Below are 15,253 nucleotides of genomic sequence, written 5' to 3'. Positions count from 1 at the left end.
TTAGGAATCACTTAGTGGTCAAGTTGCCTGGTTTTTTAAAATCGTGATGTTACTGTCAAACTGATTTTTCGTTTTGTTTGTACATTTGTTTGAAAAGGAAAAACACAGTGAAATCTCACAGTACTTTACAATGCTAGTTCTTACATGCATTTGCCTTGGTTTTTATTTTATCACATGAGGTCCACAAATTATTTGCATTTCATGGTTTGAATTACTCTGTTTACACAAATTAAAAACGACGCTCACCTCCCACTGCAAATGAGGGGGAATGTTCCGGATTTGAATCCTTCGACTCCTGAGAAGACAAAAGACAAATAAGCCGGTTAATTATCTCATTGCAACTCATTCACAATTTTACTATTATCCAAACATAAAAAGTAATACATACATACATACATACATAAATAAATAAATTAACTTGATTCAAAAATATTACATTTGCAAAGTATTCATGAGACGGTATTCCTCCTGACTATCTGTCAAAAGGACTGTAGCAAGTCTTCAAAGCTGGATGCTGTTAGATATATTGGAAACACCGTTGGTTTGGTATCGGTCTGATTTGGAAATAATTTTAGTATTAAGGTGTACATTTCACCACTGATATATACCAAGTAAACAAAACATGTATATAAGAATGTACTTTGAGGGAAAGAAGCTACATGAACATGTGATAATAATAATAATAATAATAATAATAATAATAATATATCCAACAGTGGAATTTAATTAACTACATTCAGTGTTTGTCTTTGAATCCTCCAATATTCATACTTGGAGCTTGATGCTTTGACACCACACTGTTCATAACCCGTAGGTTTAATACACTTTCAGAACCTTGATGAATATTTTGTTTGTTTATTAAAAGTGTGTTTGAAATATACAGGAAATAAAATGGTATACATTTTTATGCTGATAAATATATGGAAAATGTGTAAGTATGATTCAGAGTAAAGAATAATTTAAATAAAACTAAATACAAATTTTAAATCACAGTTATAAGTCATCTACCAGATCCCACTTTTCAAACATAACACATAAAGAATGGGAGAGGCAAAAAGTTGCCAGTGTTCTCCGCACTTATCTGTCCCCCAAGGTGAACCTGCTGAAAACTATACAACCAAACCGAAGCACACAAATCTCAGGCAGCATTTTAGAGGATCACAGCAGGGATATCACTATCTGGCCGTGCTGAACTGAGTTCTCCACATCACCAGCTATGAGTGAGCACACACTTTCTGAGAACACACAGAGATGCAAGAATGATGACCAGGAAAGCAGAGGAAGACTGATTCTGTCAGGACAGGGCAGGACTGACATGAAACTGATTACAAGTGCAAACTGCACCCAGTGTTTTCCTAGGAAGTGTGTGTGTGTGTGTGTGTGTGTGTGTGTGTGTGTGTGTGCGTGTGTTTGTGACATGCATGTTCCTTCCCTGATCTACTTTTCTATCCTCAGCCTGCTCAACTCCAGCTTCCCTTTCACAAAAGACATCACAGATGCGATGTAACAAATTGTATTTACCACATCTGCAAGCCTTCGCTCTGTGTTTTATTCTGATTAAATGTAAATGTTTCTAACTTTTAATTACGTTTTAGGGTTTGCTAATACTGTTAAGCCATTCATAATCCTCTCTAAGCTCTTTAGGAAGGCTGTAGTTCTGTCAAAAGTGCCGGTGAAAGGCAGTTTAAATGGGTGGTCTCAGTTTGTTCAAAGACAATGAGGGTTAGTGTTGAAGCCGGGTCGGCAGCGGCAAACACCGCTCAAGTCCACTGAGACACCAAAAACCTACATTTATTTAGGATCCTCTAAACCCAAATGGGCAGAAACTGTCAAACCCAGGGACTGTTAACGATCCCATTAATGTCTGAAAGCCGAGTTCCACGAAAGGCTGGGGAAAAAAAGGAAAAAAATAAATAATTTAACATCTGACTGCACAGTATGAGGACTGAACTTCAGTTAATTTGTTGCTTTCAAGGGGGGAAAAAAAAGGAGAGTGGCGAACCGAATGCAACAGAGGTTTGTGAATTCGGACAATAATTTAGTGTGGAACAAAAACTGTCTTTGGCCTCCTGGGCGCAGCAGAGCTAATTGTGAAGAGAGTCTCTGAGGAAGCAAATCAGTTTCACACGGACGATGATGACTCTCACTTCTCCAGTTAAACACTCTCGACGAAATTCTCCTCGGAGTTTCGTCTTTTTTTTTTTCATGAATGGGGTGTAAAAGACCACAACTCGGAATTTCCTGTCAGCAAATGACTGAATCGCTGAATGGCAGCAGAACGTGAATGAGACATTCTGATTGTATTACTATTATTCTTTCTTTCTTTTTTAAACAATAGGGAAAAAGTCATGGGGAAGGCGTAGTCACACAGAGCAGGGATTGTTATGTTCTCTGGAGTATCCTTTGGCTATCAGGGGAGTAGGAGTATGCAATAAAAAGACATTTTGATGCTTCGTCTCCTGTTTGTTTATTCCAATGTTTTAACATCTTCCTGAGACCGTGGGCAACTCCTGGGCGGCTCCATATAAATTAGTGTGTGCGGGTGAACCTGCAAACAGCAGATAGTGTTTCTGCACTGCAGGATACAGACCTGACCCCATAACACAGCATCCCAAACACAATAAAACAATGCAATCAGTTTCTATAGGTTTCCTATGTTTGTAGATATAGTGAAATTGAGATTGAATTACAGATTAAAAAAAAAAATGTTTTCCATCGATGCTGCTTATCTTTGGTTTATTTTGGAAATGGTGACTAACAAACTGGCCCTGCTGGCCCAGGTGAATGAACCACACAGGCTAGAAAAGCCTAAACAGTGACCTAGACACAACATATGAGTCACGCATGTGTACACTCATCACAGTGAGCTGTTTCACCGACATTCATTAAAAAAGAAACCAAAGCGAGGTATGTAAGGTAAGGTTAAATAGGCAAAGTGACTGCTTCCTTTGCAATAATCTCAGAATATGATCTTTATACTAGTTTCACAAGGCTGTTGGTCAGATATAAAAGAGCACACGTTAGCGTGACATTCCCGGGTTTGCAAGAGTACATTAGCTGAGGCAATACTAGGATTCCATGAAAACATTTTCATTTAGATATGATACTAACTATACAGCTTGGACAAACTGCATTTCAAACCCCTTCCACAATGTGTTTCCTAGGCCTCATGGTTGTTCTACTAATTATGTTCTAGTGTGATTTTTCCCAACAAGTAGGCCATCATGACTGCAGGTCTCGTGTTCAGCAAGAGAAGGTAAAGCCACCAGGTCCCTCCTGGTGTCACTGGAAGGCTACAGAGCAGTTTGTGCACACCTGGCTGCAGTCCACCATTTGGTCTTGTGACACTATGTGTGCAATGTCTTGCAATGTACTGGTGTCCTCAAGTTGGGAAAAACAACAACAATGACAAATCAATTTAGGTAAAGCATATCTCACAACTAAGAAACATCAAACAGACATCACATATTGCCTATATTCTCCTCTGTAACACAGTTAAATACCACAAAAATGAGAGGGGGTGGAAGGCAAGAAAGGAATTCCAGCCCAGCTGAACACCTACAGCGCCGAGATGGAGCGGGACAGAGTGTGCCAATGGTATAACAAGTGGACTCCCCGCCCCACTGCTGCAGTTTACAGCTCTGTGGCTGGGACTTTGGCCCACGGAAAATGTGACTGCGTCGACTCGCTGCTTCTAGTGCGCTCTTCATTTTCTTCATGCCTGTGGTGACTGCTTGGATCGCCCGTCACTGCCCCCTCCCGTGGCCTGCCAGCCTGCCAGGGTGATGTATCATTTGTGATTTATGCGTCTGCTCCTCGAGACTCCTCTCTTGTTTTTATCTTTTGGGGTTGAATCTGTAATTTGGTGGGCCAAAGCACCTAAGCCCCAGTTTTTGTTCACCTTGCTTCACAGTCACAGGCAACACCAAAACAAAAATCTGGTTTAAGATGCTGATTCAATTAAATGGTTACCTAATGTTTGTTGAATGTAACCAAACTGTCTGCTATTGGTTTAAGAATCACTGCCAAATAATAATAAAAAAAAAATTGCCTTTGCATATCTGCGGGTGGCCGTGTTCATTTGAAAAGCTAATATTTACAGCACGCAGCTGCAGTGCTTAAGGTAAAGACGCATTTCAGCACACGCTCTTGCATACTAATGCACACATGTACATTCATACACCAACAGCACTTTAACCCCTCAACGGCCTATGCTGCATCAGGGAACGCTAAAATGACGATACTTTCAATTTCTCCAGAGCTGTCTTCTGCTAAGATCTGAGGGGAAATTGACAAACGTCAACAGCTGGAGTTTGGTGAACACAAAACCAGTGTCCGTTACATATTACATGTAAATATATCCGCTGAGTTGTGTGCTCAGCTTTTGATATAGTTTTCTTGCTCATAACATGGCTCAGTGCTGATGAAACAATACACCTCTTCCTGTAACACATCTGCTGAGAGATATCATCAATGTCAGGGTAAGGCCAATAAGCTATTTGAGTGCCATTCTGTCTTTTCCTAGCATCTCAGTTAAGAAAGAACCACACATCAAGTGCTTTTTGTTACCCCAACCAAAAATATCTGCTAAAGGAGACAAATGGAGTTCCTTAATTTCGTTTCCTGTGTCCATGGGCATCATGCAACAATTGCAATGTGACAAATGTACATGACCAGGAGGAGAGAATGACCTTTCATCTTCCACAAATATAGTAATCTGTAAAATGCAGCTAGCCAAAGCAGACAGCACAACATGCATGGCTTACTGAATCAATTCGCTACCACATAACTGCAGCAAGGAGCCCCCTTTTCTGTGAATTACCAACACAAAATGGCAAAGCACTTGACAAAAAATAAAATAAGGTCACACAGAAAAGTTGGCAAAGAGACGAAAAAAAAAAAAGATTGAAACCAAATACAATGGACCAGTATTGATTATTATTCTACACGAATCATGGAATCAATGGTGGTAATTAAGCGCTGAATGCATTCTTTGCTGTATTTTCTCTTCCCCGAGCCAGCCTATTCAATCATTTATGATGAAGCACTTTGGAAAAACAATTGCATTGACCTCATTATATGTTTGGATTTCATGTGTGTGTGGAATATACTATTATACCAGCATCCATGTATTGTCTAAAACAGTCCCGAAAACGTACACAGGTCCAGCTAAACACATGAAGCTAGAAACAGGCCAAAACTGTGTAAAATAAAAAAACACCCCTGATGTGGTGTGTAATTTAAGACCAAACTGTGCCTCTCGGGTGCCCACCATGTCTTAACACCTTTCAAACAAGTGACAGGCTGCCCCAGCACCAGGCCTTAATAAACCCTGCCCACTCAAATGCCAGGCCCCTATTGCCAAGCAATCCCATGCATTCTCAGCAAACATCTTCATGTGCTGACTTGGAGTATTATTCTAAGGCTGGTCCAAAAGCAGAGCCTATTGTGACTTAAGTGGGACCGTATGTGACCCGATTTTTATGTGTTGCTGGAGCCACTTTAGAGGGATGCCATGAGGATGTGTTATTAATTTTTTGAAAGAAATTAATTTGCCGGGTGCATAGCCAGCATATTTGAATCATGTCTGCTATCCCAGCGAGGGACACACCAGGAGAGCTGCCAGGCCACCACTCCAACAGCTGGGGCTGTTTCCCTCCAGGCAGCCAGGGACTCCGCCAGCTCCTGCCCTGGGCCTGGCCCTGGGCTCCAGCACTCCCCGGCCCAGAAGCTTCCAGAAGCCGGCTTGTTAGTACTACAGTAGCCGCAGTGACAGTGTCTCAGGAGAGGGTCACTGACACTCACCATCTCTCACTCCAATCCACGCCCCTTAAAGCTGCGCCTCCCCTCTAACTCCCTTTAAGGTTTTTATTATATTCAGTTTTATACACATTTTTTAGCAGTTTAAGTCATATTCAGGGAACTACACGATTATTTAAGACAATTTATTTGGCATTCCCATTTGTTCGCTTAACATTTCAGTTTGGAAGCTTCCACTTTTGCAAACTGAAAACATTCATGGTCAAGATATTAGTGAGGTAGAAAGACAAAGGACAAAAAAACAAAACAAAACAAAAAGTGAAAAGATGGAAAGCACAGCGAAACAAAAGAAAGACAGAGGAAAAGGCCAGCCTGGGAGGAGAGGGGAAATGAAAAGTGAAAGGAACAAAATCAGAGAAAAGAGCAAAAAACATAACTTTGCTGCTTAAGAGGTTTCTCCTGAACTCCGTTTAATCACTCATTAAAAAACAAAATATTGAGTTTGTTTATACGCTCTCATCCCCCCACTGCCTCAAAAATTAGAAACAGCTGAAAAAAATAAGGCACTGCCCTTTAAAAATAACAGTTGTACACAGTTACATAACGCCAGAGAGAAAACAGATGAAGGCCGTTGCGTAATGCAGCCCCCCTATCTGACATAGACTGCCTCACAGAGCTGACGGACACTGCAATAGCAGGTGGACAGCACTATACAGCATGGTGCATGTTGTGTTGTGTATATATCTACCTGTCTCGCAGGTACTTCCTAGAAAGCCAATATTTGAAACATTGAAACACTTGCAGGTATCAGCCTTTACCCATCAACCACAGTTTACCAACTCATTTTTTCCAGACAGTTCCATAGAATACCAAATACTGCTGCGTGTGGACTAGTGGGGTGTGTCATAATAACAGCATTGTGCCTAATTGTAGGCCTACAGGGTTGGTAGAAACTTGTATTTTAAGCCTTTTATTTCACCCAGTGACTTCATGCGCGAGTAGACCCTCCCTCACCTGTTCTCAGGTTTCCTCCCATACGGTGAATCCCCCCCACCTCCACAATAAAACCAGCAATGTCAATATGATCATCCCCTTCTCTGCAAAACCAGTTCCAACAAGACTTCCAGGTGTCCAAAGAATCAGCTATTTCAACCACACGACTTTCATGGACCTGGCTTGGCTTAACAATACCCAATTCCTTTTCACCTGAATCGCTGGTCAATTTCTCCACTACACCAATACTACTATACTCATACTATATTACATTCTTTAATTTAAAGGGGTTCGGTTGAAAGAAAAGAGAAAGAAAAAGAAAAAAAGAGACAAAAAAGATCTAATAATAAAACCGCAAGACATGAAATCGATCCAGACAGTTCAGTTTGACACAACCCAAGGATAATGGCCAAGCATAAGCAAGTCTTTTCAGAGGAGAACCCTAATGAGTCATGACAGCTATTTATTTAGGTTTCAGATTATGAAGGTGACTCAGCACATGTGGCGTCCCCAGATCTGTGATGTCTACTGTGAATATCACGGACACCTGTGTGCAACGCGTGTGAGAATACTGGGATGCTTCTCACACATCTCAATCGCTTTTCGGTCATTTCCTTCACACCTGCACACACTGTGCTGTGAAAATCCCGTCCTGGGGAGCGCGGCACGAACATGGCGAGGTGTCAAGTAATTGTCTGGCTTCTCTGACGAAACCCTCACACTAGTCTGGAACAGAGAGCACCCCTGTCTCTGCCTGTGGGACAAGCAGCCACTGATTGAAATATGTATTTTGTGTATCTTTAATTAGGGCCTTGCTGAAGAGTAGCACTTTGGTGGCACCAGAATGCCAGATTAAGAGGCACTTAAACCCGGGTAATTACAGGCGTGAGACCAGAACAGACATTTCTGTGACCTAGATGAGATATAGGAACTCTTCCCTACAGACTGACTGCTGCCTAGCCCATTAAAATCCATAGCACACACCCACGATCCCTAAACTGTGCATTGACTACAGGGTCGAACCTGGCAAACACCCATTGCTGAAGGAACTCAATCAAGATTAGAGCCCACAAAGTGACCACAAAGATTATCCGAGGGGGGAACAGCTAATAAGCACCCAGAGGAACAAAGAGAACAAACCCCACAGAAACTGCTCTGAAAACCTGGAGATGTATTTGAAACATTGGAATCCAAGTAAATAAACATGGACCCCAAAGTCCTATGAAAGAGGGCATTTTCAAGAGATGTGACTTTACTGAAGTCCAAATAAGATGTTTGAATTGAACATAGTGTACATAAAGACATTATGCTGTTTAAAAACGAGTGAAATCCTGAGTGTGTTCAAATCAATTGAAATTAAACCTATAAACTATGTCTTTCCAACTCCTGCAGTCTTCATTTTGCAATAAAAGTGAGTCACACACGAGTTTGAGAAAAGAGGAAGTGGCGGACAATGTAGGTAGTTAACTTCAAATGGCATTGTTTTTTTCAAGCTGCAGCAGAAACAATTACAAGCAAATAACAGTGTTGGGAACGAGTGCCTTTGAAAACTGTTAAGGTTTCTCTATTTATTTGTTCAAGAAAGCTATTACATCTGTCCTTTCTCATTGAACTTGTCGGGATTTATCAGTTCTACTAAGCAAGACTTTCAGCTGCCATTCCTAACTGTTATTCAGCTGGAACAGTTACGCCAAATAACAACAAGTGCAAGGCAAATGGAAAAAAAGGAGATTAAAAGCAAAACACATGTTGCAAGACTATAAAAAAAGGTAATAACGGTTGGATTCATTAAATATTGAACATAAATACTAACATTAGCACCATCTCGCAAATTTCCTGAGGAATTCCGCTGTAAATTACGCCTATGCATTATATATAGATGTATATTGTGAGTGTGTGTGGCCATATAAATTGTGCATGTCACAATTATGTATATGTACAAAATTACTTAAAAGTAAACATGGTTAAAAATAAAAGGATGAAATACAAAATCAAGAGAAGTAATTTTTCTAATTAACCTCTATATTCTAGTGGCAGGGTTTCCATGCCAATTACAAATGCTGACCTGTAAACAAGAGCAGAGTGCTTAAAAAAACAACAACAACAACAGAAGCACACACACACGGACACACACGCACACGCACACGCGCACGTGCACACGCACACACGCACACATGCACACACACACACAGAGGAAACCCAAGTTGTCGGCAAGGCGGACGTTTATGAATGATGACTCACCGGCCAGATCACTGCTAAAAAACCCTGTTGTGACTCAGGCCCTAGTGAAGAGGCAACCTTCGACAACAGCTCCATCTTCTCGACAAACTGGCGCAACTGGATTTAATTAATAATTAAAAAAACCTTCCTTAGATCCCAAGGTAACTTGTGAACTGGCCAAGATTCTCGTAGGACCTTGGCACCAAGGGGAAGAGTCGGGATGAGGGAACAGTGTGCGGACAGAGAGTGGCCGCTGCCAAATGTTAAAATCCTTTAATGAAGGGGTTTTCCGAACAACTGTAGGCCAGATAACACTCAGTATGTGTAATAACTGTCCAGGCATGCCTGATAGCATACTCACAGGTTGCAAAGAGTTTAAGAGTTAGTCAAATCAGGGAAACAAAGTAAACCAGGTACAGCCAGAATGTTCTGTATGAAATCATCTTTACTAGCTCCTAACTACTGGTTGCTCAGAGCAATCAAGAAGATGCAATCAAGAAGATCAGGATTAAATGCTACTAAGATATAGATGTATAGATACAGAGACATATAGATATACAGATATATATATATATTCAATAAATGAATAAATAAATACACATAAGATTTCGGAGTTATATGAAACTGCAAAACTGTTCATAATTTCTTCAACATACCATTAGGCATTTGAACTACACCAGCAAACCTCCCAAAATATATTTTTTCATATATACAAAAATATATTAGTCAAATTAGAGGCTTTAAATACAGTATACAATACAATACAGGATTGATTTCTTTAGTGTATTATTGCAGTGTACTTACATACAGTGTTCTATGTCTCCCAGAAGGTTGAATCAGAAAATGTTCACACCCCACCTTAGAAGCACCATAAGCCTTCAGGGTGTAGTCTAGCAGTCCTGATCGGAGTCTTTTTCCCAGAGCCATACCTGGTTTTCATATGCAGTGTAAATAATCCCATCAATGGGATAGTGTACAATCCTTTGCTAATGACCAGAGAATTAGTGGGGTTTTGCCTCTCGGTGTGTCATCTGAGGCAGAGGAACTTAATTTGGGATCGATCCATGCAGTGCACAGCTATCTATAAAAAGCTAAACTGTGTTACTGTTACAGGAGCGATTAGTCCCTTTCCCTGCTGTACGATTTCTGATGTCAAGGTAACAACCACCCCTTAAGTCTTCCTTAACTTACACAAAGGCCAGCTACTCTAGTACTTTTATATTTTCCTTTGATGTACAGTCCTGCAGCTTTACAACCTCACAACTTAAAGATAGTCCCCCTGGTCAGATCTCCGTCCAACTGTGCAATTCGGTTTTACACCTCAGGTGCAGTTTGAAGGTTTTTCCAGTCCCTCATAAACACAAAGCAGGATCACGACAACCTGACGGAGAAGAACAGACCTGAGTGAACACAAATCAGTATTAAATATCTCTTTGTTGACAGCTCTACATAAGGTGAGGTAAAGAGACTGAAATCCACAACCCAGAAATCTTTCTAAATGCATCTATTCACATACACTCACTTTTCCGAAGTTCTGTGTCTTATCTTTTTGTTCAACCTGTGTTTCAGTCCAGAAGATTCTTCCAAACCCTTTATGTGCACTGTGGAAAATCTGCATCAATTTCAGAACATGAGTATGTTGTTCATCATACCCACCTACATACAAGTATAGCTAGAAAATGTCACCATTGTATTCATATTGCCCCTATGTGGTGGTTTTGAAGGTCCTACTCATCTGAATAACCCAGGTCCACCTCCGACAGTGATGTTGATGAAGCTGAAATCATGCTATTAACGATGCTAAAAAAAACTCAGTGCTGAAATCTCTATTTTTTCCAGTCAGCTTCACCATTTATTAAATTAATTAATCCATCCATGCATCCATTGTCAATAATTCATCCAGTACAGGGTAATGGTGGCAAATCAAATAAATAAAAGAGTGGTCTTTAGCAACACCAAAAATCAATTATGTTCCCATTTAGGGAACAGTAAAGGAATCTATGCCCTGGAAATGTAAGACCTGGAACCCGGTAATTCCAGTTTGGATCTGCAAAGCTTCCAGCTCATCCTCAACTGACCAACTCCCAGCTCTTCAAACATTGCAATTTGATGCATCCCCTTGCAAGACCACAAAAAATGGGGTGCACTGCTCCTCTTGAGGAATAAAAACAACTTTGAGAAGTCAGAATCTTCAAACGAACAGACTGAGCTGCTCTTCTCCGCAGTTTTGTGCCAATGCCAGAATATATTCCTTTCACCAAAGTGATTCAAATTACACACCAGAGTGAGAAGCTCTCACAAACACAAACTCGGGGGAGCTGTTGTCAAAGAGCAGGAACTTATGTTGAGCAACTCTGCATTAAATGTTACTTTGTAGGAAATAACAATCAGGCAAATTACATTCACAAGCATTTACTGACCAAAACAGCACAGACTGAACTGGAACATGTTTGTATCTTAGTGGTATGTATGTTGCTTTGAAAGTGATGATGTTTTTTCAAATCAAAGTAATGCAACGAATTATCTTAGATTAGAGACCACATCTTAATATTAGTTTATCAAGAATGTGGGGGGAAGAAGGGGAAGAAGAAGAAGAAGAAGAAGAAGAAGCAGAAGAAGAAGAAGAAGAAGAAGAAGAAGAAGAAGAAGAAATATCAAATGCCTGGAGGGAGTAGAGATTTTACCTAATTTTACCCAGTGGGAAGAAGTCTTTAATCTTAATCCAATAGAAATGTGAAATTAGCTCAGATTACCAATACTAATGTTAAATAAATTGTTGTTCAATACCTATAGTAGCCATCCAGTGAATACCAAAATTATTGCTTTGTATACGTGCAACTATAAGCTATTGTTAGAGATAGTACACTAGCTCTATTGGCATTGAACTGATCCATAATTAGAACATTTTTAATACAAAACATCTGTTTTTGCAACATTGTATTTCTGACGTACAATTTACATAAAAACATACACAAGGAGAAAGAAAAAATATATAGTGTGCAATGAAAAACACTAACAGGAATGGCAAACCAACCTTGGTCAGTTTTAAAACACATGTTGTTATATTCTATTTGGTCAAGTTAAATAAAAGTTGTCTGTAAGGTTTTGGCAGGCAGGGCTGAAATGAGAGACACTGAGCACACATGCACGGCCTATGTGTAGCGGGGTTCACTGCGTACATGAGCTTGTTATGGTGACGCAATCCCTCTGAATTCAGTGTTGGGAGACCGTTTTTGTGGCGTAGAGTTTGTCACTCTGCTGGGTGGAGCTGCGCCTGCGACGGCACGGTTCGAATCCGAGCGGGGGCTCCAACCGGCACATGCTACATATGCAGACACTCACATGATAAGAGCTCGGAGGCTGTGTCCCCTGTTCTTTCGGAGCAGAGACAAAGTGATGTGATGGTTGCATCCCATTCCGGCACCCTGTGACACCTCTAAGCTGCATTAACCCCATTTCCAGCTTCGTCTCTTAAGCCACTAAGTAGATAAGTGCTTTCAATCTCTCCAGAACGAAAAGCTCCTGGCATTGTTACCTGAGGAACATACGTGTCAAAAGACATTCCCCTCCTTATTATAATTAGCCAGCCCTGATGTCTCCATGCGTTTCTTTGCATGTTAACACATACCTACATCCTACGAAAGCCAACCTCATGAATGCTTTATGTTAGTGCAGTGGTTTTCAAACTGGTCCTGGAGTACCCCCTTCCCTGCTAGTTTTTGTTCCAACCGAGGTCTTAATTGCTTAATTGAATCCTTAATTGAACTAACAAAGCAATACACCATTAAATTAAGCAATTAAGACCTCGGTTGGAACAAAAACCAGCAGGGCAGGGGGTACTCAAAGACCGGTTTGAAATTCACTGTGTTAGTGTAATACCCTCTCAGAATTGCTTTTACGGCGGAACACTAAGGAGAATATAAATGTTCATTTCTTGCTTCACATAGTTGCGTTGAGGAAAGAGGCCAACAAATGCACACAGAGGGGGTTATGCCTGCTCATATGCACTAAACAATGCAGAGGAAAACAGTAGACCCACCACCCCCCTCCCCCGCCACAAAAAAAACAGCAGCAATACCTGAATATGTGCAGAGTCCCCCCTGTCAAATCAAAGCTGTTCTGAACAAGATACTGAATATGCAGACAGACACTGCGGAGTCTCGCTTGTTATCGTACAGAAATATTGAGAGAGACAGAGAACAACACCAGACAGATACGTCTCTGCATATTGATGCTAACAAAGCTGTTCGTTTCATTTGTAAAACAGGCCATTTACACGAGTGGCATAGTTACTCTCAGCAATGAACATTCAGAATAATAATTAGATTTGGCAAAGCCTGTGAATGAACTGTATATTGATTACGCAGGCAGGTATCTGTACTAAAGGAATGCCAAATGGCAAGCATTTTAATTAAATCCAAACATGTATGTATGCACAGATTATTTTGTCGCAGATTTAAACTAAATTACTTTAAACATTATTTTATACACACAATTATTCCCATTTTTACAGAGCAATTTTAGGTAAAGTACCTTGCTGAAGGGTATAAGAGCAGTGTATCCCACCTGGGGGCTGCAACCTTGACATGATTGGCCATGTGATTCTGCTGTCATTATGAATGGGATTGGAAATAAGATCTCATTGATGGAAGGATGGAAAGGTTGAGGAGTGCTGTTTATTTAATTGCTTTAATTTGTTGATTTCCCCCCTATATATCTAACTATGTTTAAGTCATTGACTGTATATATTTGAAATTGAGGTAGGAAATCTGAATACCTGAAATCTCCAAAAAGGATCTCTTGCATTGTTTTTTTTTCAGAGATATCCACTAATAGTATGACTGCGAAAAAGATATGTCATATGAGCAAATATCATATACTTGTACATGATCATAAAAAAAATAGTAAAAATAGTAAAATGTAATTCTATGTAACAAAACCATGTTTAATTTGTTCACATACAGCTAAAAAAATGTATGTAAAGAAACACAATTATCTAAAATCATCTGTCTGTCAAATTGAGGTCCCATATGATTGTGTCGCTGTGGTCAGTGGTGTGGTTTCCCAACACACAAACCATGCAATGGCGTGGGGCCCTGAGGGGCCAAATTCCAAATTCCACCTTTTATTTTTAAGGTAGCAATTCTGAAGCTTCTCTGTTTGGTGCTGAGGTGAGGTCTTTGCACTGTGGTGTGGGAGACCCATTTTAAGTTAGAATCCTCATAGCCTATTAAACCAGAAAATACATTAGGGCATTTTGTCATTTTTTTTATCATTGTGGGCTATTTTTGTTTCAGTATTTAGTATTGTTATACTAAGAAGTGTTTGTATTCATATCTCTGGTAGTAGTTCTATAGTTTCTATAGGAAGCCATGTAGCTGGAGTTATCAATAAAAAGGGCTGAGATTAGAGAGTTGAAAACACTACAACTGCCATGGCTATAACTGTATGATTTAATTAAAGGCCGTTTTGGAATTGTAGGACATTTAGAAATATTCAATCTAAATCAAATGAGACAGTAAGTAATCAGTTTTTATTTATGTAGCTACTGAACTGAATACATACTGTATCTGTTATGTATTATTTACTATAGTGCCATTTGTTTTTAGCACAGCTTAAGTAATGATTTCCAAAAGAGAACTTGTTGATGACAATCTTTTGTCGGTGACCTTATTGTTTGTGATTAAAATCTTGTGATGAAATGTGCGTGGCAAATTGACGGGATACCTTAGGCTCCATTTAAGAATTGTGTATTTATTTTTTAAATGAATCATGTACATTGCATTAAAGCCAGACAGTCATTTTGGTATTTTTGGCAGGAACCTCTACACACAACATCACTGAAAGGACACGTTTGTAAAACTTAAAAACAACAATAACAACATTAAAACAGATTAATTTATGTATAGTTCTTAAAAAAATGTATTTGAATCTAAAAAGTGTATTTTAATTGCTCCTTTTAAAGTCATGATTTTAAGTCTGAAATTTAACAATGAAACAATTTGCAATGTAATTTGCACATCCGTCTTTTAAATATTTATTTCATTCAGTCTGTGTTTATTTATTTATTAATATTTATTAATACTATCTTTATTTTGTATTTGTGTTGTAACTAGTTGAGAGAGACAGAGAACAACACCAGACAGATACTGTTGAACAATAAAACTGAAGACTCCTACTTTTTCAGAATAGCGGAACAAAGCCCCTGAATTCTGCGATTCTGTCAGTGTTCTCCGCAACAGGAATTTCATAGCGCCCTACACACCCCATCTGCATGTCT

The 15,253-nt window shown here is 39.7% G+C and overlaps 1 protein-coding gene across 3 annotated transcripts in view; it reads right to left on the bottom strand.

Annotated features, from left to right (window-relative positions):
• Positions 1-15,253, bottom strand: part of igf2bp2a (insulin-like growth factor 2 mRNA binding protein 2a) — a 76,051-nt gene that overhangs the window by 19,378 nt on the left and 41,420 nt on the right. For all 3 annotated transcript variants that reach the window (XM_066687598.1, XM_066687599.1, XM_066687600.1), the window contains exon 3: positions 247-295. In XM_066687598.1, the coding sequence (XP_066543695.1) occupies positions 247-295 (49 nt within the window). The remainder of the gene's footprint in view (positions 1-246; positions 296-15,253) is intronic.

The sequence above is a fragment of the Amia ocellicauda genome, chromosome 16 (assembly GCF_036373705.1).
Source record: "Amia ocellicauda isolate fAmiCal2 chromosome 16, fAmiCal2.hap1, whole genome shotgun sequence".
In the NCBI taxonomy this organism is placed as follows: domain Eukaryota; kingdom Metazoa; phylum Chordata; class Actinopteri; order Amiiformes; family Amiidae; genus Amia; species Amia ocellicauda.
This window is presented reverse-complemented; position numbering and strand designations above follow the sequence as displayed.